We start from the raw sequence: 24,023 nt of genomic DNA, 5'->3' as shown, positions 1-24,023 counted from the left end.
AAACGTCCAACAAGCAAATTCCCATTCATTTCAATGGCCCCTGTTCACATATGAGCATTTTGTCACCTGAGGCAAAACGCCTGAAGCTCAAAAAAGTACATGAGCTTCTTTTTTGGCAGATTACAAGTGTTTTTGTTGTCAATGCCTGCCTTCAAACACCTGCAAAAAACGCTTGAAAAAAACCCGAAGAAACGCCTGAAAACTATATGCTCGGGTGTGAATAGAGCCTTAGTGTTTACAGCTTTCCATAGTTAGAAGGTTTTTAATTTATATTGATAGTTATACTTTCACCTGTTTTGCTGCATTGAGCAATGTACCTAAACAGTTTAATATCTATCTAAAGCCAACATTTTTTGAGTACAGGCGATCCCCGGGTTACGAATAAAATAGGGTCTGTAGGTTTGTTAAGTTGAATTTGTAAGTCGGAACAGGTACATTTTTTAAGTGTAGCTCCAGCCAAAAGAATCTTTTTTAGTTTTTTGGATAGCATAGGGAAGGGTTAACACCCCTGTGACATTTGTTTTTCTGTCTGTGCCCCTGTTCAGAAGATTTCTCCCCACTTTCTGTCCCTGTGACAATTGGATTTGGAAAATTTTGGGTTGTTGTGGAAACAAGGATTGGTGATAAAGCTTCAGTGGAGACACCTTTTTCCCATGAGAACTCTTCCAGGAGTGAATTCCCCTTCCTAGGGGGAGACTTCTCCTCACTTCCTGTTGTCTCCCTCCATTTGTAAGCAGGAGTCGTTTGTAAGTCGGATGTTTGTAACCCGGGGACCGCCTGTAAAGTGGTAAATAGAGGTTAAATCTTCCAATGGGGACTCCTGTTTAGAGACCAATGTTTCTAAGAGGGCATTACCTTCACTTAAAAGCAAATCTTCCAAATGGGGGCATAGGTGGCAAAATGTCTTGAGGGGGTTTTAACCATTCCCTACTGTAAATGGGCAAAAAACAATTCGCTTTTGATTATTTTTTTTGTGCATATAAACTCAAGGACAAAAAAGTAATATTTTGCAGCTTATTACATGAAGATGGGGTGGCTGTAGAAGTGTTTTTTCGTTAAAATTTTTACCTTTAGTAACACTTAAAATAATGAAACGTGCTATATTCACCAGTTCTGGGCAATGGTATTGCACAGAGCAGCCCTCATCCTCCTGTTTTGGGGAAATTCGAGTGTGCACAGCACTGGATCCCTTGTTCCCTTCACACAGAGAAGGGGGAGGACAGAAAGATATAAAAAGTTTTTTACCCTAGTGTATGGAATTTCATTAAGGTTAAACGTTTTTGGCCAATAGGAGGAGATCTATTGTTGAAGTTTACATACTTTAAACTGCGCCTCTTCAGGTCTGTCATTATAGACTATACAGTTATGAGCTTCAATGCCAGTCTCCTAACGGGGAACTCCACACAATTTATTCTTTAGTTATTTATGATGGCAAATGGCACCTTGGAACAGTGGTCTCCAAACTGCAGCCCTTTGCTTGTCTTCATCCGGCCCTTGTGACACTATTCATCACTCTGACATCAACAGTGGGGTATTATTCCTCCCTTTGACACCAATGATGGATCATAAATTTCTGACACCAGTGATGGGGCACTATTCCTCCTATTTATATCAATGATGGGGCACTATTCCTCCTACTTATACCAATGATGGGGCACTATTCCTCCCACTGATACCAATGATGGGGCACTATTCCTCCCACTTACACCAATGATGGGGCACTATTCCTCCCACTTACACCAATGTTAGGGAACTATTCCTCCCACTTCTACCTATGGTGGCGCACTATTCCTCCCACTTTTACCTATGATGGCGCACTATTCCTCCCACTTTTACCTATGATGGGGCACTATTCCTCCCACTTATTCCAATGATGGGCACTATTCCTCCCACTTATACCAATGATGAGGCACTATTCCTCCCACTTAGGTGGGGCACTGTTCCTCCCACTTACTCCAATGATGGGGCACTATTCCTCCCACTGACACCAATGGTGGGGCACTATTCCTCCCACTGACACCAATGGTGGGGCACTATTCCTTCCAATTACACCAATGATGGGGCTTTATTCCTCCCACTGACACCAACTCTGGGGCACTATTTTTCCCACTGACACCAATGATTGAGACCATTTTCCACCTAACCACAGGGGTGCTTTGTAAATTTTTATTCCTGCTGAACACCAAGCCTGAGGCATTATCTACTTCCACAATCCAGCCCCCTAAAGTCTCAAGGACAGTAAACTGGCCCTTTGTTTAGGAAGTTTGGAGACCCCTGCCCTAGAAAATCAAAGTGGCAGGATCTTGCTAGAATAACCTATTCTGCTCAACCGCCACATTGACACATTATGTCCTTTTTGCAAATGCACAGAAAAGGCAACATTCAGGAAAACCTCCTTTACATTAGTTTATTTTTTTCTGTGCATTTTTCCATTATATGCACATGCTTCTGGGCCCATCAAACTTCTAATACACACAGAGATGCTATATAACCAAAAGTATGCAATTACCTGATCATCACACCTACTATATGGTCAGAAGTATTCAGACACCTTACCAAAATGTGTTTCAGTAAAGGGTTACTGGTAATACTACAGCTTACAACATTTTACAACATTGGGTGATTCCAACCTGGTAGCACCAGTTTAAAGAAAGAAGGCCCTTTTTTTCCTGAATATATGTGCCCCTGTGCCAGCTTTGATAAAATATGGTCAAGTTTGGTTTTGGGGACCCCAACCTCAACTCTGCTGAACACCTCTGGACTGAATTATAACACTGATTATGAGCCAGGTGTTCTCTTCCAATATCAGTACCTGACCTCACAAATGCCCCACAGACGAACTCCAGCATACTCCAAAATCTTGTGGAAAGTCTTCCCTGAAGAGTGGAGATTGTTATAGCTGCAAATGTGGCAAAAGAACTCCCTTATTGCCTTGTTTTTTTTTTTTTTTTAAATAGAAAGCTTCTATAGTAGGGTCAGATGTGGCCCTTGCTTGCTTTTATTCGGAACTTGGAGCATTATTTCCCCCACTGTTAGTAGCAGCGAGGCATAGTTACTGACACCGGCAATGGGGCACTATTCTTCCCATTGACACCAACGAAGCGGTGTTATACTTCCCATTGATACCAACGATTGGGCACTATATCTCCTGCGGATACCAACGATGGTGCAGTATTACTCTTCTTAATACCAATGGTGGGGCATTGTTCATTCCCACTGGCCACAGTCTGGCCCTCCTAAAATTTGGAGGACTGTAAACTGGCTCTTTGTTTGGGACCCCTGTTCTATAGTGATGTTCAGGTGTTCAGGCTATGTAGTGTACTGCTACATTTTCAAGAAAACGCATTTAACATGTACATGCACAAACACATGTGCGAACACTAGTAGAAATGTACAAACCTGCATGCAGTTTTCTAGTGTAAATTTATGAATGGAGCATCCATTATTTTTGATGCTAGGTAGCAAGACATTTACATTTAGAGCTTGCTGAAATCATTGGGCTTGATTTACTAATGGCTAGCACTTTGCAAGGGAAGTTATATTTTTCCACCCAGGGCTTAGTAAATGTGGTGAAAATTCACTTTGCATGTGCAATGAAGATGGGGGGGGGGGGGGGGGGAGATGCACAAACAGCATTTGTGCGTACATATGATGGCATGGCCAAAATCAGCCAAGCTTTACCTCATTTACTAAGCTCTGGGGAAAATTTCTTTGCAAAGTAAGACTTCCCACATAAGGTGAACAGTGGTTTTGCCTAGTAAATCCTCCTCATTGCCTGCACAACCCCAGTCCCCACCTAAAAGGCATGAAATACAGGTAGCGGCCATTGGTGATGTGCTTAAATGTGAATGCCCCTGGTCTGTCATCTTGACTTTTGCTTTAGTACCTACATATATAGTTCCTTTTCTGCTGCTTGTGTTTTACCGGTTTGATTGCGTGGGGATGGGATAATTTTTATATATTCTCGATTTATTTTACTGCTTGTTAAGCGTACTGCAGTGATTGTGGTATGTATCGGTGCAATATTAAACCAGCTGCCTTCTATTTCCTTCCAATCTGGACCAGGGATGAAAGCACAGCCTGCTGAACCATTGAGACACTGTAAAGTATCTATGTACTCTTCCTTCTCGTTTTTATTTTTATTTTTTAGTTTAGTGCTTTGCTAGTGTAAAGCCTGTTATTAGACCATATGATCAGTGTATTTAAGTTCAGCTTTTGCGATGTCTTGGAGAGCAAAGCAGCGCAAAGGTCTCATTGTCCCTATTTGTTCCATTCTAGCCTTTCCGTATTGTGTTCACCATGTTAGTGTAAGTTTTTCGAACTTAGAACTCCTAGAGCTTGGGTTATTGGCACAAGTGTATTTTGTAACTTGAACACTAAGGCTACCTCTGAATTTTACATGCAAGTGTAATCTGGTATTGCACACACTTTGTTAATTAAAAGTTTAATAATATCTTGTATATAAAAATAAAAACAAAAATTCAGACTGAAAAGGGTGTTTTCACTTTAAATGAAAAATGGGCTAACGTTGTGTGATAGACATGTCCCCCCTCCGACATTCCCTTGTAAGCAATAACTATCCTTTGCTTCTTTTTAAAACACCCAAATAATGAGAAAACCGCGTTCACACCAGTACATTGCACAAACTAATTTTAAAACTACAAAAAAATGGAATCTTCAGAACATTACTGCAGTGCATCAGTGTGAATAGACCCTGTAGCTCCCCCTTAAAGCAAGTAAACTCTACTGATATATATATATATATATATATAATAATATATATATATATATATATATATATATATATATATATATATTTTTTTTTTTTTTTCTTTTCTAATTGGGCCCCTCTAAGTTAATGCCATAATGTGCTAGTATTTACTAGCACATTATGACAAGCTTATCTTGTAAACTGAGCTCTTCATCTCTGAGCTGTCATCGCTCCCAGCGCCTCCATATTCACCCAGGCTTCCTTTCGGGTTTTCACTCACACGGCAGTCACGATTGCAACTCGGTGTGTGCTAAACACAGAGCCTGCTGTACTTTCGATGGAAAGATCTCCTAAATGGACCAATTTTAGGAGGTGTTCACTATACCTACAGACTTTTTATAAGCTTACCTGTAGGCACAAGTTTAATCCGAGCATCTACTACCATTTAACAAACCTTTTTTAAGCCTAATGCTATAAATATACTGTAGTGCAAATGGCAATAATTTTATATAGAAGGCCAATGCACTGCAAGGTTCTTGTGTTGTGTACCATCTGTGCACTGTTGTGCTGCGCTTTAAAAAAAATAAAATAAAGGGGGTCATGTCTGGATTAATATGCGCTGTCGTAATGTACTAGTGTGAACAGGTACAAATTTATTTTCTTTGTAAGCAAATGAATGTCATCACTTAAATTATTACTTTATATTATCAGTTTTGACAGTGTGCATTAATGTTAGAAAAAAACTCGACTCCAGATAAAACATTTTTCTTTAGCTTTAAGTTGACCGTTAAATAGTAACTTAAAGGAATACAAATCCAATATTGTCCACATGCACATATTTAAATATCAATCATGGGGTACTTCCTATCTGTATGGGATATACCCGAGTACTAGAGAGCGAATAGTATTGTTAGACCATCAGCTGGGCATTCTCCATCTTCTCACACATACCATTTCTAGATTAGGCATTGTAATTGTTAGTGCTGCAATCATATCTTTGCACACACCTACACAGATCATGTGGATATCTAGAAGAGCTAAAATAATCCACATTGAATGGTTTTGCTACCTTCAGATGTCTCCATGGGCTACGTCAGCCCATTAAATCCATCATATAGATGACCAAGACACAATACCAGTTTTCAAGGGCATTGCTGGTGCAAAGGGTGGGGGTGCCATGGCAAAAGGGACCCCTGAATTGCTACCCTTAGTAAGTAAAAGTCCATTTTTTGCCTAAAGTAGAAAACCACTTTAAAAAGGCCTGATCGTTAAGCCTGCAACTAAATGGAATTTAAATTTATTTGGTTGATTTTGTAATGGATCAAATTTTGGTTTTGTACACCATTGTCCCTATCTCTGCCCTATCTGATGACTTTTTAAAGTGGAGTTCCACCCATTTTAGTCACTTTAGATGTATGTAATCCCCTTTAAAACGACTTTTACCAATGGAAAGTTTTTTTTTTTTTTTTTTGCTAGTAAATACTTTATTTTCTGCTTTATTTAACCTCTTCTCACTTCCGGGTCCGGTCGGCGATTACGTCATTCGGCGATTCGCAGTGCGTGCTGGGATGTATCTCAGGGCATGACATCTAGCATTATTACACAGGAGATGAGCTGTAATGCGTCTTCTGCCCCGCCTCTGCCCTGCCTCCTCTCAGTGAGCTGTATGTAGTGTATTGAGGCCGTGCCCCGCCTCTGCCCCGCCTCCTCTCAGTGAACGAGGACTGAAAGCATTATATCCTCACTGAGCTCACTGAGAGGAGGCGGGGCGGAGCACGGCCTCAATACACTACATACATACAGCTCACTGAGAGGAGGCAGGGTGGAGCACGGCCTCAATACACTACATACATACAGCTCACTGAGAGGAGGCGGGGCAGAGCACGCAGTGCAGCTCATCTCCTGTGTAATGCGAGATTTCATGCCCTGATATACATCCCAGCACACACTGCGAATCGCCGAATGACTTAATCGCCGACCGGACCCGGAAGTGAGAAGAGGATATATAAAGCAGAAAATAAGGTATTTACTAGCAAAAAAAACCCTTTCCATTGGTAAAAGTCATTTTAAAGGGGATTACATACATCTATGTAATCCAATTTATTAAAAATGGGTGGAACTCAACTTTAAAGTCTCTTCAGACTTTGCCGATATTCATCATTTTTGTTTCTTTTGGACATTAAAGTTCAAGAAGTTCTGAGACAAAAATGTAAGGCAGAGTTTGGGTTACTGGTATGCCTTGACAATAAAGATACTTTTTTAATCCTTCCAGGGCTATGCAAACTGTGTCCCTCCAGCTGTTGCAAAACTGCAAGTCCCATCATGCCTCTGCCTCTGGGTTTCATGCTTGTGGCTTGCTATGACTCATGGGACTTGTAGTTCTGCAACATCTGGAGGGCCACAGTTTGCATATCCTTGATTTTAAACCATAAACTGACTGAATGCAAAAAGACCAATTTGTTGCCGATATATACAAATTTTGGCTTCCTGGTTGATCTATTTAACAGTCCTTGAAAGGAATTTATCAAGTCTGGAGCAGCAGTGCATGGCAACCAATCCACTTCTACCTTTTACGTTTCAAAGCTCTACTGAACAAGCTGATTGGTTGCCATGCACAGCCTTTCCAGATTCTCTCTGCTCCAGTTTGCACTGATTGTTTTTTGAACACAAGCCCTTAAAGTGACTGTTACCCAAATAAAGCTACTCCCAGGTATACATTTTGACACCTCAAATGTACCTTCCAAAGATTTTGGTGCCCCCACTGTATCCAAATGCAATTCTGATGGGCCATATCGGGCAACGTTTGGTTGTGGTGATATTTGAGCTTGTGTGATCAGTATTCTCTTGGTCTGCCACTATGATGGTACAACTTAATGGCCAGGAATGTTTGATGGGCAAGACTCCATATTAGAGGAAACTGAAAAATTAGAATGTTTCCGCATTTGGGAAGAGCGGGGGACTATAAAGACCTCTTCAGGTATGTTTCTGTACCTAAAGTCAGAATTGTTAGAGCCTTATGAAAATGTTATACTTTGCAATGCCAAGTCTTAAAAAAACAGTATAAAAATGTATTCCTGTTTTTTTAGCCCTTGAACAAAATCTTGCCTGTATTTGTTTTAAATGTGCATCTGAATTTTATAAAGTATTGATATTGCGTTAAAGGTGATTAGTCTTGTACACACATGAAGTGACAATCTTTGCTTCTATTCTGTGTAGGTGACAGGTCTGCTTAGAATATTCTGTGAGGCTGTCTTTTTTTGTTCTAAACCTTCAGTGTTGTTAATTACAATGTGTCTCTAGCAATACTAGGTTACCTTGATCTGTTAACAGCAATACAATAATGTTACATTGTACGTACTGATGACCTCAATCTCCTGATAGGAAAAAAAAATGTTCTCAGGGCTTAATATTCTAATACTCATTAAGACCCCTTTTTCCAGTGCACAGCCTGACAACTGGCAGGTCCAGAGGTTGTCACGTAGAAGCCTCTTTTCCTTCTGCTACAGTTCAATAACCATCTTGATTTAAGCTTTCTGTAAAAAAAAAAGAAAAAAATTTGACTTATTTACTTCCATCCTGACTTGCTTGTAACAAAGTTTAATAAAACTTTCAGAAATATCATGTTTGTGTCAAATAACTTAGTTTTTTATTTTTTAATAAGTGTAAAAGTTTATTTCTACAATGTACTTTAGGCATGCAGCTTTTTAGGAAGCACATTTTAGCAAAAAATTTTTGTAAGTTATTGTAGCGTTGCACCCATACTAAGCATTTGTACGAGTACTTGTACTCGTGCTAATGCTCCGATACTAAAACCGATACCTGATAGTCTGCAGACTTTAACCGTCAACCTAAACCTTGATTTACTTATGTGCGAGGCCGCTTTGCAGTGTGATTTTTTTTTTTTAAAACAGTCAGATGTGGTTTCTTTCAGGGGTTCAGATGCGATTCCAGTGCGAATTATTAAAGTGTATGACATTGGAAATCGGCACCTGAACTGGGCTGAAAATCGTACCCTACTTCTTTTTTTTGTTTTTTTTCTCATTGCACTGCAGCTGGCCCGCACATATGTGAACCGGCACCATAGGAAAGGATTTTGGTTCACATGTCGTATGAATTGGATGCTGTTCAAAACACGTCCAGTTCGCATATATCTGAACTGGTAATTTTTCATTAGTCAAAAAAATTGTCACGACACTAAAAATGGGTATAGGAAACTGGTATCGGCAAGTACCTGAGAAAGTAATGGTACTCGTACTCGTCTTGGAAAAAAACAAAAAAAAAAATGGTATAGGTGCATCACTAATTGTGCATTATGAGCCTGTAAGGGTTTGCCATATTTGTAAATGGAACCTGCTGCTTAAATACAGCCACCAAAAACTTTTTTTTTTTCTTTTACAAAAAAGTTCTATTTTTCATCACAAACAATGTAAAATGCCTGCAAGTGTGCCTGTGTTAGGTTCTTTATTCTTTCCTATCATCCAGTGAGTGTATGCTGGATAAGGTGTTAACTTTTTAAAAAATGTTTCAAACTAACGATAACTGTACCTATGGTGCCTTTTTAAGCATATCTCTACCCCCAACTTTTTTTTTTCTGTTTTGAATGAATTTCCCAAAGATTGAAACCCCTTGTCAGGTTTTACTGCTCTCCAGAAGTGGCTCCATTAGAGAGATTTTCCTCAACTTCCTCTGTTCTGGGGACAGCATTATACCAGACAGTAAGTGAGGAAAAATTTACAGCAGAAGTGACAAGAAAAAGTGACCGTTTCTAGCATTCCCTTAGTATTTTTACTTTTTTTCTGTGTTGCCCTTAGACAGATTTCCCCCACACTGTGGACAACCTTTTTCCAGGTAGAAAGTGTCCTCATCCCTTCCTTGCTCTATCCAAAAGGAAACAAAAAAGTGCCATAGATACGTTCTAATGGCACTGCATGGAACCGAACGGTTCGGTTCGCTTTTGTGCTTTTCCACTGCTGGTACCACATGGTATGGTGTAGGAACGGTTCGGTACAGTACGGCGGCGCTTTTCCACTGCATGGAACCGAACGGTACGGCTCTCAAAAACAGTACCACCTCGATTGTGGTTCCAAGAGGTACCATACCCGGTACCATATCCCACAATCCTTTGCATGCATTCACTACTAGCCACTGATTGGTCAGAGAATCCCACCCACCCCGTTGTTATCCCACCCACCTAACTTTAGTACTACTTTAGTGGAAAAGCAAACCATACCGTACCTTACCGAACCGTTCCAACACCGTACCATGCGGTACCAGCAGTGGAAAAGCAAACCGGGCCAAGCAGGGCCGAGTAGATCCGAGCCGGTACTTGCAGTGGAAAAGTGCCATAAGATGCCTGCACTTGAGCAGCAAGGTTATTTTTACAATCTTTGAAAACCCTTGGAGGTTCTTGTTAAAGTTTGGCTGGATTAAACTCCGGGCCCAGGTAGCCAAAGTGGATAAAATTAGTAGTCCCATAAATCAAGCCTTTATTGTCCTTAATGGAAACACCTGATCTTTGACCATTAAAATTATCCATCGACTCTTAGATGGGACTGACAGTCTGAATTTTGTATTCTGCTTTTTTATTTGACCAATTCCATCTTAACGTGACATTTCTGATAAATAGGACGCTGTAAAGCAAGACCACAGAAATGCAAATCTTTTGCTTTAAATACTATTTATTAATCTTTCCCCTTTATGCTTATACATGCTTCAAAAATTAATTCCTGGTGCCCTATGTTTAGACCATTCCCCAGTTGTCTTGGTAGTCTGTCAAAAGCATTTAGGGCAGACCATTTGTCCCACCATTGTCACTAAGGATAACAAAACACATAAAAAGCTTGCCTTCACTGAGCAACTGTCGCGTAATCCTTGCGGAAGATGAGGATCAGAGTTTGTGTAGAGTCCTGGTTGACTACTCCTATCATTCCAGAGATCTCATCCTCCGTTCTAGGCTTTCGATTACATGACCAACTGCTGTTAGATCTTGAAGTAGTTTAGTGGCCAGTGAATTTCAGGCCTTCTGTTGTCTGTCTTTGGTACCAGATTTGGCAGAGTGCAAGGGGGTGGGTTTGACTTTGCTGCATAGATTTCTGAATTTTTTTTTTTTTTTTTAATGGAACGCTTGCATGGACACAGCTTTCCATGTACACTACTCAAAAAAATTAAAGGAAAGCTTTTAATCAGAGTACAGCATCGTCTTTTAAACTCCTGAGATATTGATCTGGTCAGTTAAGTAGCAGAGGGGGTTGATCAGTTTCAGCTGCTTTGGTGTTAATGAAATTAACAGGTGCACTAGATGGGTAACAATGACATTACATCCAAAACAGGAATGGTTTTACAAGTGAAGGTCACTGAATTTTTTTTTTCCCCCCTACTACTCTTTTTTTCTTTTTTCACTAGTTTTGCATTTGGCTAGGGTCAGTGTCACTACTGGTAGCATAAAGCAATACCTGGACCCTATAGAGGTTGCACAGGCAGTCCAACATCCTCCAGGATGGCACATCAATACATGCCATTGCCAGAAGGTCTCAGGAGCATGGAGGAGATTCCAGGAGACAGGCAGTTATGCTGTCTGTAACATCGTTCAGCATGATCGGTTTGGTGGTGGGTCAGTGATGGTCTGGGGAGGCATATCCATGGAGGGAGACACAGACCTCCACAGGCTATACAATGACCCCCTGACTGCCATTAGGTATTGGGATGAAATCGTTGGATCTATTGTCAGACCCTATGCTGGTGCAGTGGGTTCTGGGTTCCTTCTGGTGCACGACTACGCCTGGCCGCATGTGGCAAAAGTATGCAGCCAGTCCCTGGCGAATGAAGGAATTGGTCAAATTGAATAGCCCCTATGCTCAACTAACCAAAATCCAGCAGAAAACCTCTGGGGCATTGTTTCGGTCCATCCAACGCCACCAGGTTGCACCTCAGTCTGTTTAGGAGCTCAGTGATGCCCTGGTCCAGATCTGGGAGGAAATACCCGAGGATGCCATCCGTTGTTTCATTAGGAGCCTGCCCCATTGTCCGCCATGCATACAAGCACGTGGGGGCCATACAAACTACTGAGTACCATTTTGAGTTGCTGCAATGAAATTTCAGAAAAATAGACTAGCCTGCTGCACCATTTTTTCACTTTGATTTTCAGGGTCTTTGAATTCCGCCCTCTGTAGGTTGATAATTTTCATTTCCATCAAACGATGCAGCATCCTTTCATTCTGAACACATTACTCAGTCCATATCAGTATAGACATCCAGCATGATATTTTTCCCAATTGAGATCTGATGTGTTTTCAGCAGTTTAGTTATGGAACCTATATAATCACAAATTAAATTTGTTGTTTGGGGGAGTCCCTCCCATTTAGCTATTGAGTTCACCATACAGAGGGGAGTGGGGAGCCATCTCTGCTGGGAGAGCACAATGATTTCTGCTAGCGACTATAGCCACTGTAAAGAATCACGTGCTAAAAATCCGACCTTCTGGTTGATTGATGGATTGACTTGGGTACGATTAACCTGCCCATAAATGGATCAAATCTCAGCTGGTCCCTGCTGTACCAGCTGAGATTCGGTACATCCATGGCGAGCCTAAAAGGCTGTTGGGTGTTTCAGCTTTTAGACACCTTTCAGGTTATCACTTTAAACCATGCACATTAATTTTACAACTGATCACCAGTTCAAGCACAAAAATGTTTTGGGGAAACCTAAGCCCTGGGTGGGGATAATGGCAGGAACAGAGTATCCTAGTACTCACAACTAAAAGTTGCTGCCTCAACAGGTAGATCAAAACCTATTCAACAAGAAAAACATTCCTTGTAATTTCATGTTAGGGCAAGATCTTTGTCCTATTTGCTTTATTTGGCAAAAATTTAATGTGAAATTTCCTTTTTTGTATCGATTTTTTTATAGTAGAGATGATATGTTAATCTATTAATATTGTCAGCATTTACTCATGTAGCCGCTAATATAATTTTTTATGCCTTTGATGAAAACTCAGAGCTCTTGATTCTCTTTTACCAGTCTTTGAAATTTGAAATTTTTTTGATGTGTGAATTAATAAATAAATGAATGAAAATATATATATGAAAAAAAAAAAATATATATATATATATATATATATATATAGTATTTTACAAAAGTGAGTACACCCCTCAGTTTGTAAATATTTTATTTTATCTTTTCATGTGATAAATGAAAGAAATTACTTTGCTACAATGTAAAGTAATGAGTGTACAGCTTGTATAACAGTGTAATTTTGCTGTCCCCTCAAAATAACTCAACATACAGCCCTTAATGTCTAAACTGCTGGCAACAAAAGTGAGTACACCACTAAGTTAAAATGTCCAAATTGTGTCAATATTTTGTGTGGCCACCATTATTTTCCAGCACTACCTTAACCCTCTTGGGCATGGAGTTCACCAGAGCTTCACAGGTTGCCACTGGAATCCTCTTCCACTCCTCCATGACGAAATCACAGAGCTGGTGGTTGTTCCGAGACCTTGCGCTCCTCCACCTTCCGTTTTGAGGATGCCCCACAGATGCTCAATAGGGTTTAGGTCTGGAGACATGTTTGGCCAGTCCATCACCTTTACCTTCAGCTTCTTTAGCAAGGCAGTGGTCGTTTTGGAGGTGTGTTTGGGGTTGTTATCCTGTTGGAATACTGCCCTGCGGCGCAGTCTCTGAAGGGGTTGGGTCATGCTCTGCTTCAGTATGTCACAGTTCATGTTGGCATTCATGGTCCCCTCAATGAACTGTAGCTCCCCAGTGCCAGCAGCAATTATACAGCCCCGAACCATGACACTCCCACCACACACGCTTGACACCATCTGAACCAAATAAGTTTTATCTTGGTCTCATCAGACCACAGGACATGGTTCCAGTAATCCATGTCCTTAGTCTGCTTGTCTTCAGCAAACTGCGGGCTTTCTTGTTTCATCATCTTTAGAAGAGGCTTCCTTCTGGGATGACAGCCATGCAGACCAATTTGATGCATTGTGCACTGTATGGTCTGAGCACTGACAGGCTGACCCCCCCCCCCCCCCACCCAGCAATGCTGGCAGTACTCATACATCTATTTCCCCAATAACAACCTCTGGATATGACGCTGAGCACGTGCACTCAACTTCTTTGGTCGACCATGGCGGGGCCTGTTCTGAGCAGAACCTGTCCTGTTAAATCACTGTATGGTTTTGGCCACCATGCTGCAATTTAATTTCAGGGTCTTGGCAATCTTCATATAGCCTAGGCTAGTGATGGCGAACCTTGGCACCCCAGATGTTTTGGAACTACATTTCCCATGATGCTCATGCACTCTGCAGTGTAGTTGAGCATCATCGGAAATGTAGTTCCAAAACACCTGCGGTGCCAAGGTTCGCCATCACTGGCCTAGGCCATCTTTATGTAGAGCAACAATTCTTTTTTTTTTTTTTGCCATGTTGAACTTCCAGTGACCAGTATGTGAGAGAGTGAGAGCGATAACAACAAATTTAACACATCTGCTCCCCATTCACACCTAAGACCTTGTAACACTAACGAGTCACATGATACAGAGGAGGGAAAATGGCTAATTAGGTCCAATTTGGATATTTTAACTTAGGGGTGTACTCCATTTTGTTGCCAGCGGTTTAGACATTGATGGCTGTTAAGTTTTTTTTTTTTTTTTTTTTTTTGAGGGGACAGCAAATTTACACTGTTATACAAGCTGTACACTCACTACTTTACATTGTAGCAAAGTGTCATTTCTTCAGTGTTGTCACATGAAAAGATATAATAAAAGATTTACAAAAATGTGTAATCTGTATCTCTTCCTTCTCCTTAAAATATTGTAAAATGATGATTAATCCTGTTTTAGTATCTCTTATGTAATTTTTTGAGAATTTCTACAGTGCTGTTCCAGCTGGTTAGTTTTAGTTTTTTTGTCAACTACTAGCTATGATGTAAAAAAAAATTCCATATCCTAAATAAACCTTTTGTAAGAAGACTGGCATGAGTATGTATGTTCCTTCATGCAGCAAAATACTGAATTCTATTACCTCCCTATAAAGGTCAAGACTTAAAAAATATTTAGTGTTTCAATATTACTTTAATTTATTTTAGGCTCATGAAAGAATATTGATTTACATAAAACCTGTTGGTACAAAACTTTGACAGATACCGAATTTCCGAAATTGGATTTTCCTTGTAATTCAATATTTAAACATCTGCAAACTGCATAGGCTGCTTCTTTGATTTAATTTGTAACAATTATGGTGTCAAGAAAATGAAGAAAAAAAAAATCTGTCAATCCAGATCCAGGCAATTTATATATTAAAAAAAAAATATTTTTTTTGGTTAATATCTGGACCAACAACTGACATTGAGGTGGTTTTTTTGGGGTGTTTGTTGCATTTCCATGTTTTAGGTGTGACTGCTTTTCACGTTTCCTTTGCAAGTTTGCCCATTTTAATTTTTCTACTTAATTTTTTATTTTTTAGAAACATGTCATTCAGATTTATAAAAAGGTAGGATTTAAGTTGCCTATGCATTTTTGTTTTTCCTGTATAACTTGTCTTACTGGATCTGAGTTTTCTGATTACTAAAACCTTTCTGCTAAAAACTAAATTTGCTAGGGCCCTTCTTTACTGTTCACTGGATAATGAACTTCTTTATAAGCTGTGCATGTCTTGTGCACTGTGGCACCATAAAGTCTTGCGCATCATAAAATTCATGTTTCATGATTACTAATACACTCCGCATGCTGGCAGCCAAAGATTTGTAGCACTTGGCAATTAAAGAAATTTGAGTTACTTTGTCAAAGTTTATAATGCCGTGCCCTCACACACTTCATTGTAGTAATTTTATGTTTAGTGTCGAAATGGACATTACAATTGAGGAAAACCCTTGAAATTAATTTTTGAAGTTACCAAGTTTTTTTTTTTTTATTTTGTGTCAAAGGTTCACAAGCATTGGAGCAGAATAGGAGACACATTTCTAAATCTTGAGCAGGTTTCAAAGCTACAGTTTGTAGTAAAGGCTTGTAACGTATTTATGGGGCATAACTGCAAAGTATTTTGTATGGGGGGAAAAAAATAAAAAGCTAAAAACTTAAAATTTGGAAACTGCTCTGTTTTTAACCCACATGAGTTGCATAGCTTGCACCCAGGACTCTGAATTCTTTCCAATGAAATCCAATTCGAATGTGCAAATCTTGGGGTAAAGTTGTGAGACGTTTATAAATTGACCACCTAGTACTGATTTTTATTTTATTTTTTTATTTTTTTTTAAACCGTTGCTTTTTTTTTTCTAATTTTATTTTTTTATTTTTTTTAAACCGTTGCTTTTTTTTTTCTAAAACATTATGGTCGAATGGACTTTAAGGGAAAAAAAAATGCTGATTTCTTTAATCACTTTCATTGACTTACACTAATGAAGGTAGGGAAAATGATTGGTCTACTTTGTGAAATGATTGGTCTACTTTGTGCTTTTACTTTATTAGCCACTTTGCCACAAATAATGAAAGAATTTTTTCTCAACTGTACTCTGGAAAAGGAACGAACCCTTCAGGGTCAAATGTGTTAGTTGAATGGCACTTTAATGCACTAGTCTGTTAGCCAAAAGGTAATAAATTAAATTGTGCAGTTTCGCAGTATTTGCAGCATTCCAAGTAAAGTAAAAGTTAAAAAAAGAAAAAAATGTTTTGTTGATCTGATCACTTATCGTTTTGAGTCCTAGTACACCAGTGTAAGATTTGTTTCTGCTTGTCTTTGCTTTTTCACAATGTTTTCAATGAGGCTCCCATCTGAAACTGAGAGAAACGGGAGGTATGAGGGCTCAAGGTGAGGGCAATCGTATTTATTTCTCTCTTCTAACTTTCACCCAAAAGCATCCAGTTAACCCTTCCATGAGAATGTTTATGCATGCAGCTTTACCTAATTGCAAAAAGCTTTGAGTTTCCTGAAGTTTTTGTCTATATAGCATTTTCATTTTGCTTCATAGTGCATGAAAATAATTTACTGTTAAAGGGCCACATTTTGTTGTGATTTTGGTAAAATATGCAATGAAGGAAGAGGGAAAGGTAGGTAGACACTAGTCTCCCAAGAAAAAGTGTCCTCTGGAAACTGTTTAAGGTGTACTCTTTTTTGCTGTGAGATGTTCTCTTGACTGTGTGGGGAAACTAGGTGTGAGAGCTAAATTTCTTTATGATCCTACAGAGACAAACCTGGAAATCCTCCAGAAACCTAATTCCGTAGATCTGCTATAGTAACATGCATGTCGTAAAGGGTCAGAACTTAATGGTACATGTCTACCATATGCTTAGGCTTGAGGGTTCAGGTGACCGAGATCTGAATTAGTTTTAACATGGACTAAAAACATTTTTTTATAGTCTTTTATTAGCCTGCCTTCCTCTTTAGTGGAATTTTGGTTGATTCACAAGAAGTCACTTTTAAGACTTTTATTACTGGTTTAACTGTATTCCCTTAGTGATCAGATTCTATTTTCAGTTTGGGTTTAACCACTTGCCGCGCTATGACGTCCCAGGGTTTCAGTGGTTATTCTGGGATGATGTCTGCACGAGCAATCATTGCCCTGGTGTCGAGATTTTCAGCCCGGGATTCCCTTTACAGTAGAAGTGATTCAAGTGGCTGTCAGTTCTACAGGTAGTGGAATGAGGATGCTCAGCCCCCCCGCCTTTCCTAGGCTCTCTCATTCAATTGGGAATCCCTCCGACTAATGGCATTGGCTGACACCGTTCCTCCCTCTGTGAGATCAGAAATCGAGGATTTTGCCACTTCCTGATCAGATGCTTTGGAGGCCAGAGGAGACATCTAGGGTCTATTAGATCCCAGATATCTCCATAAAGAGGACTTGTCACAGCCTATACTATCACAAGGGATATTGTTAATCCCTTGCGATGGCAAAAAAAGTTGATCCAAAAAAAGTAGTGTTAAAAAAAAAATTAAAGTGCTCCCATGCTCACTTTCAAGTGCGAACGCAACTTAAATCCCGCGTGCATTCGTGCACCGTGATCGCACATATGAGATATCACCGTATAAATCAGAGCAAGAGCAATAATTTTAACTTCAGACCTTCTGTGTAACTCTAAACTGGTAACCTCTAAAGGCTTTTAAAGTGTCACCTATGGGGATTTGTAGATATCATAATTTGACGCTGTTCCACAAGCGCGCACAATTTTTAAGCATGACATGTTCAACATCTATTTACTAGGTGTAACATCCTCTTTTGTGTTACCAAAAATGTTGTATTTGTGTGCACTAGAAATCATTAAAGTGTAAAAAAAAAAATTGAAAAAACACTGCGCAAATACTATGTGGCATAAGTTGCAGCACCCACCATTTTTCTTCACGAAGGCCTTTGCTTAAAAATATATATTTTGGGGGGCACAGAAGTAATTTTGTAGAAAAAAAAATATTTTACATGCATAACCGAAGTGTCAGAATTGGCCTGGGTGGCAAGTGGTTAAAAAAAGAAGGTATCTGATAGTTTTGGGCAATACAGTCTTCCTCTTTAAACCCCTTTGAAACTCTGTCACGGAAATCCATCACTATCCATTAAAGGAGAAAAAGAATATATATACAAACTATATTGTCAAAAGTATTGGGACGCCTGCCTTAACATGCACATGAACTTTAATGGCATCTCGGTCTTAGTCCGTAGGGTTCATTATTGAGTTGGACCACCCTTTGCAGCTAGAACATCTTCAACTCTTCTGGGAAGGCTGTCCACAAGGTTTAGGAGTGTGTCTATGGAAATGTTTGACCATTCTTCCAGAAGTACACTCTTAATTCATCCCAAGTGTGTTTTACCCGGTTGAGGTCAGGACCCTGTGCAGGCCAGTCAAGTTCCTCCACCCAAACTCACTCATCCATGTCTTTATGGACCTTGCTTTGTACACTGGTCCAAATCATTTGGTGGAGGGGGGATTATGATGAGGGGTTGTTTTTTTTAGGGGTTGGGCGTCAGCATACCGGACATTTTGGACGATTTCATGCTCCCAACTTTGTGGGAACAGATTGGGGATGGCCTCTTCCTGTTCCAACATGACTGCGCACCAGTGCACTAACGAGGTCCATAAAGACATGAATATTCGCACGTGTATTCAATAGAGGAGACACTAGTATTAACATAAAAGCAAATCCCATTTATTGGTTTAAAATAATTTACAAAAAACATGGTAACTCACGTGCGTCACGCCGCTGCAAACCTCACAGCGGCGCAACCAGGAATAGCCGCCACCACCCACCCAGGTGGGTGTGGTGGCTATTCCTGTTTGCGCCGGTTCCTGTGATGTTTGCAGCGGCGTGACGCATGTGAGTTACCATGTTTTTTGGAAGACCCACCCCTTTTCCTGTCCTCAATTGCACATTTTTTTTCTGCTTATAGGAGTATGTAAACTTTGAAATGTCTATTTTCTTATCAGATCATTCTTGTCTTTGCATCGCAACCCAGAACATTTATACAGCTAGTGAAGTCAGAATTCCATTGAGCAGTGGACAAAAAAATGGTCCACTGCTCCATAGCCATATATACCAGTACTTGGCTAATTAAGGGAGTGAACCAAGGCAGAAAGGGGTTTGTTCTTTGTCCCAAACGATCAGTGAATCCGAAAAAAAGTTGTGGGCACAATGTGAAATCTTATATCAATGAAGATTTCTTTTTTTAAATCCCGCAAGTGACATAAGGCCCACCTGGAAGAGAGGAGGAGGTCTTCTATGGGGCCTCGTGTTGCTTGCCTGGAGCAATTGAGCATCACCTATGTAGGCTTTCATGGTGTTCTGTCAGTTTTTTTCCTCTTGATTCAGTGACTCACTAAGTTGAGATGCAAGGATAAGAATGACAAACATGCTTGACCATTAAAATCAGGTCATCAGTTGCAGATCACACATTTCTTTACCCACATGTTTTCTTTAGATGTTTTAACTTAGATTATTAGCTACCAGCACAGTGGACTTGTAAGAAAACTTTGAAGTCCAAAGCCGTTCTAGGAACTTTAACATTCTTAGTAAATGTTATTTAGAAGCTTTTTTTACATTCTTAGTAAATGTTATTTAGCAGCTTTTTTTCCCCCCTAAAGTCAGCTCAGCTTATAGTTAGGTGAAGTAGGAGTTAGTCTATCTGTCATGTTTGAAATATCTTCTCTATCAGTTTGATGAAAGCTTTAACATTTTCTTATGTACTTATGCAAAGGGTTTTCTTTCACTACACTGTAATGTTGGCTTGACCTTCAGCTGAGGGTTTGTCCATTTTAAGCGTAATGCCTCCCTTGCCTTAGCGCTTTCGGATGCTAATAAAAGAATTGCTCATTCTGACCTCTGTTTAAAATTGTCCAGAATGATTCATACGTATATCACTGTGAGGAAGAAGCAGCTGAAGTTATAAAGCAATTTAGGGGAGGTTTTTTTTTCCTTATTGGCCTTCCTGCTACTACGTTCTCCAGAGTCAGACGGTAGAAGGGGTACAACTTCCAGCAGCAAGTTCATAATAATGTATTACCTATCTGGATGGTTGATGAGCCAGCCATGTTTATGCACAGTTGGACATCTTGACATCCACTGCCTGCAAGTAGTCCCCAAGATGAAGACAGGAGGCTGCCAGATTGTCAGCCATTATTTACAGCAGTCACCTAGCCCTTATTGCAGTGGTTCTCAACTCCTGTCCTCAGGACCCACTAACACACCAGGTTAGCAAGATAACTGAAATACATTGCAGGTGATATAATTTGCTGCTCAGTGATTGCAGTATTCTAGTCTGCATCTCCCCAAGGTAATACCTAAAATCTGGCCTGTTAGTGGGTCCTGAGGACCGGAGTTGAGAACCACTGCCTTATAGTAAGCCAAAAGGTTTCAAGGACTTGAGTTACTGCTTTAAATTACATTTAGTCTCAGTCTGATGAAGATAAAAAACACCTTAACTGTGATTGTGGTGGGACACCAATGACTAAACGTGCAATCAGTGTATACTAGCTTTTTTTTTTCTTTTTTCTTTTTTTTTTTTTTTTTTTTTTTTTAACCATGTCCTTTAAATTGATTGTGAAGAATAACATTTTTTTCCCTAAAATAATAAAGATGTTACTGGTTTGTGCAGTGGTTTTGCACAGAGCAGCCACAAACCTTCTTTTCTGGGTTCCCCCACCAGCGCTCTTAGGTGCTCCTCCCTTGCAAATGCCCCCATAGCAAGTGGCTTGCTATGGTGGCATTTGTGCAGGTTCAAGCCAGACTATGGGTGTCTATTGACACACACACAGTGTGACTCCCCCCCTCCCCCCCCCAGGATTTGATTGACAGCAGCAGGAGAAAAGATGAGCACAGTGCAGGATGGAGATTGTGCTCAGGTAAGTATTTGGTGGGGACTGAGGGGGAGCTGTAAGTTGTTTTTTTGTGTTTGTTTTTTTTCTCCTTATTGCAAAGAATGCATTAGGACAAAAAGCTTTTACAATCACTTTGTTATTTCAAAGGAGATTAAACTTTTTTTTTTTGCTGGGAGATTAGAAGAAAGACTAATCTGATACTAATGTATCAGAGGTACAAAGGATGTCCTAGATTCATGCCAAACGTTACGTAGAAGAAATTGAAGTGTGTTAATAAAGCCAAAACTTTTTTCTCTAGTTTGTGGAAATGGTAAAATCTCTTGTCAAGCTTTTTACTGCTATCTGTGGTCATTAAGCGATTAACAGCCAAAGCTCGTTTGGCTGTACATCTCCTGTGGATCACAGGAGTGCAGTTCGTTCTGCAGTCCTGTGACTTGTTTTCAGCAGAGAGCAGGCTGAAGTCCGCTTTCTGCTGACATCACAGATGTCAGGCGCCACGTCATCACAACCACGGAGTCAGGATCCGCCAAGTGCCTGGACCGACACCCGGCTCAGCCTCTCAGCGAGCCGCTGAGAGCCAGAGCCGGCCGCTCCCTGCCAATCCACAGCCCAGCACTTCAATGAACGAGGGGGCAGAGCAGAGAGCTACTGCCTGTCAGCCGCTCTCTGCTCGGGGAGCTGTCAGAACCGAGCAATCGGCGTTGTTCGATCGCTCAGTGCAGAGTGGCATGGGGCCAGATGCAGCATCGGACCAATGCTGCACCCACCTAGGTAAGTATAAATAGGGTAAAAAAAAAAAACATTTAAAGTGGTAGTAAAGTCCACTTTGTAATTTTTACCTGAAGTTAAGCCTATAGTAATGCTATGTGTGCACCGTTTAGGAGAAAATACCAGTGGATGCAGCGGGTGATGTCACCGGCGCATCCACTATGAAGGTCCGGCATACCGCTCCATTCCAGAGCCACGGGCTCTTACACTCATGCAGCCGGAGCCCGCAAGCACGGATGGAAGCCCTGTCAGCGGTGACAGTGTGCCACTGGAGGGCTTCATGTGAAGGCAAGTATTTCATAATATGCTAGTAGGCAATGCCTACTAGCACATTATGCAATTGCCTTCATAAGGGATTTTTTTTTTTTTTACTTGTTTACTACCGCTTTAAGTGGATGGATTTCTAAAATGTTAAATTTTTCACTGAAATAGCAGGAGAGGCAAAATATTCCAATGGGGACGCTTGCTCTAATAACTTCTCACTTTGTAGTTCTTTCACTTCTGTTGTGTGTATGGGACAAGACGTGATGGGAAATATCAGCGCAATCACAATATTCCCAATGAGCATGTTCTTTAAGATGACTGTTTAGTATTGGGTGCTACAGTGACCCCTGGCTGGCAACTGTGGACACTCAACGCGAAGAAATGTCACCAGCACACTAAAGATTCCTCAAACGATCCAAAGCTTTATTAGGAGGTCACATGATACAAAGGCAACGTTTCGGAGCCACTTGCCTGATGAAGGGGCCTCGCTCTGAAACGTTGCCTTTGTATGTACTATGTGACCTTGTAATAACACTTTGGACCCGTTTGAGAAATCCTTGGTGTGTTGGTGACATTTGTTCGCATTGAGAAATATCAGTGGGATTTAGATCGAAAAAAAACATTGACCGCATTTAATCCTTCCCCACTCTATCCAAAAAAATAAATATTTTGGCTTTATGTACACTGTTCAAGTCTATGTAAAAAGGTTTTAAATTTAATAGCAGTAATAAAAAAAAGATATTTCAAAAATGACAGATTGAGGATTTACTTCAGCGCTTTATTATTTTAACAAACAGGTTTTTTTTTATTTTTATTTTTTTACTAAAACTGGAAAGTCCAAATCTGGTGCAGCTCAGCACAGAAACCAATCGGCTTCAAAGTTTCATTGTCAAAGCTTAATTGAGCTGATTGGCTATCATGCGGAGCTGCACCAGATTCTGAGTGCTCCAGTTTTAGTAAATCTCCCCCACTGTGTCCAGCTCATCACCATATCAGATCCTAATATTGCACCTTGACATGATAGATGACCAACAGCGTCACTTTTTTTTTCTTCTAGTCGTAACGTGTCAGGGGACCAGAAAGACGAGAACAAAGAATCCAAGCCACGGTCTCTACGTTTTACGTGGAGCATGAAAACCACCAGTTCCATGGATCCCAACGACATGATGCGTGAGATCCGCAAGGTTCTAGATGCCAACAACTGCGACTACGAGCAGCGAGAGCGCTTCTTGCTTTTCTGCGTCCACGGGGACGGCCATGCCGAAAATCTCGTCCAGTGGGAAATGGAAGTGTGCAAGTTGCCGAGACTGTCTCTGAACGGTGTCCGCTTCAAGCGGATATCTGGAACCTCCATAGCTTTCAAAAACATTGCTTCCAAAATTGCCAATGAGTTAAAACTGTAAAAAAAAGGAAACATAACTAGGCAGGAAGGTGAACAATCATTGTAAAATACGTAGCATTTTGAAGTGTTTTTTTCCCCTGAGAACACTGGTTTAATGTATAGAATTATTTAGGCAATAATTCCTGCATCTCCTGAAATTACGATATGACAAAAAAACGGAACAAGCTGCTGGAACGGGAGGGAGAGTTGGACTTTTTTTTTTATTTTATATAAATATATATATAAGTGCACTACAGCATTAAAAGTTGCCTAATATGTAAATTATTTACTTTTGGCTTTTTTCCTGTGCTCTGTTCATTGCGATGATATGTTATCCATCTAATATATTTCCTTATTGATATCCATCCTGTATGCGTGTGCAAGTATGGATGTTCCATTTGCACTGAGCACACAGTATTGTATTTAAAAAGAAAAAAAAATATGGCTGTTATTAAACAGACCTATGTACCACCCCCCACCCTCCCCTTTCAGTTTTTTCACATGATCATGTTTCAGAAAAAAAAAAACGGTTATTTTATTTTTTATTTTTTTTTTTTTTTGTTACAAAGAATTTTTTTAGACTCTTAAGTGTTAATTTT

General features: G+C 40.1%; 1 protein-coding gene across 8 annotated transcripts in view; it reads left to right on the top strand.

Moving 5' to 3' along the window:
* MARK3 (microtubule affinity regulating kinase 3) overlaps positions 1-23,706 on the top strand; it is a 167,968-nt gene extending 144,262 nt beyond the window's left edge. For 2 of the 8 annotated variants that reach the window (XM_082275342.1, XM_082275341.1), the window contains exons 16-18: positions 15,181-15,207; positions 16,477-16,521; positions 23,101-23,706. In XM_082275342.1, the coding sequence (XP_082131468.1) occupies positions 15,181-15,207; positions 16,477-16,521; positions 23,101-23,446 (418 nt within the window). In that variant the 3' untranslated portion in view covers positions 23,447-23,706. The remainder of the gene's footprint in view (positions 1-15,180; positions 15,208-16,476; positions 16,522-23,100) is intronic. The other 6 variants (XM_082275344.1, XM_082275343.1, XM_082275346.1 and 3 more) reach the window with 3 other exon arrangements.
* Positions 23,707-24,023: the final 317 nt, after the last annotated feature.

Source organism: Pelophylax lessonae (genome assembly GCF_965119305.1).
Source record: "Pelophylax lessonae genome assembly, chromosome: 13".
Lineage (NCBI taxonomy): Eukaryota > Metazoa > Chordata > Amphibia > Anura > Ranidae > Pelophylax > Pelophylax lessonae.
Note: the sequence above shows the minus strand (reverse complement) of the source record. Positions and strands in the feature narration are given on the sequence as shown.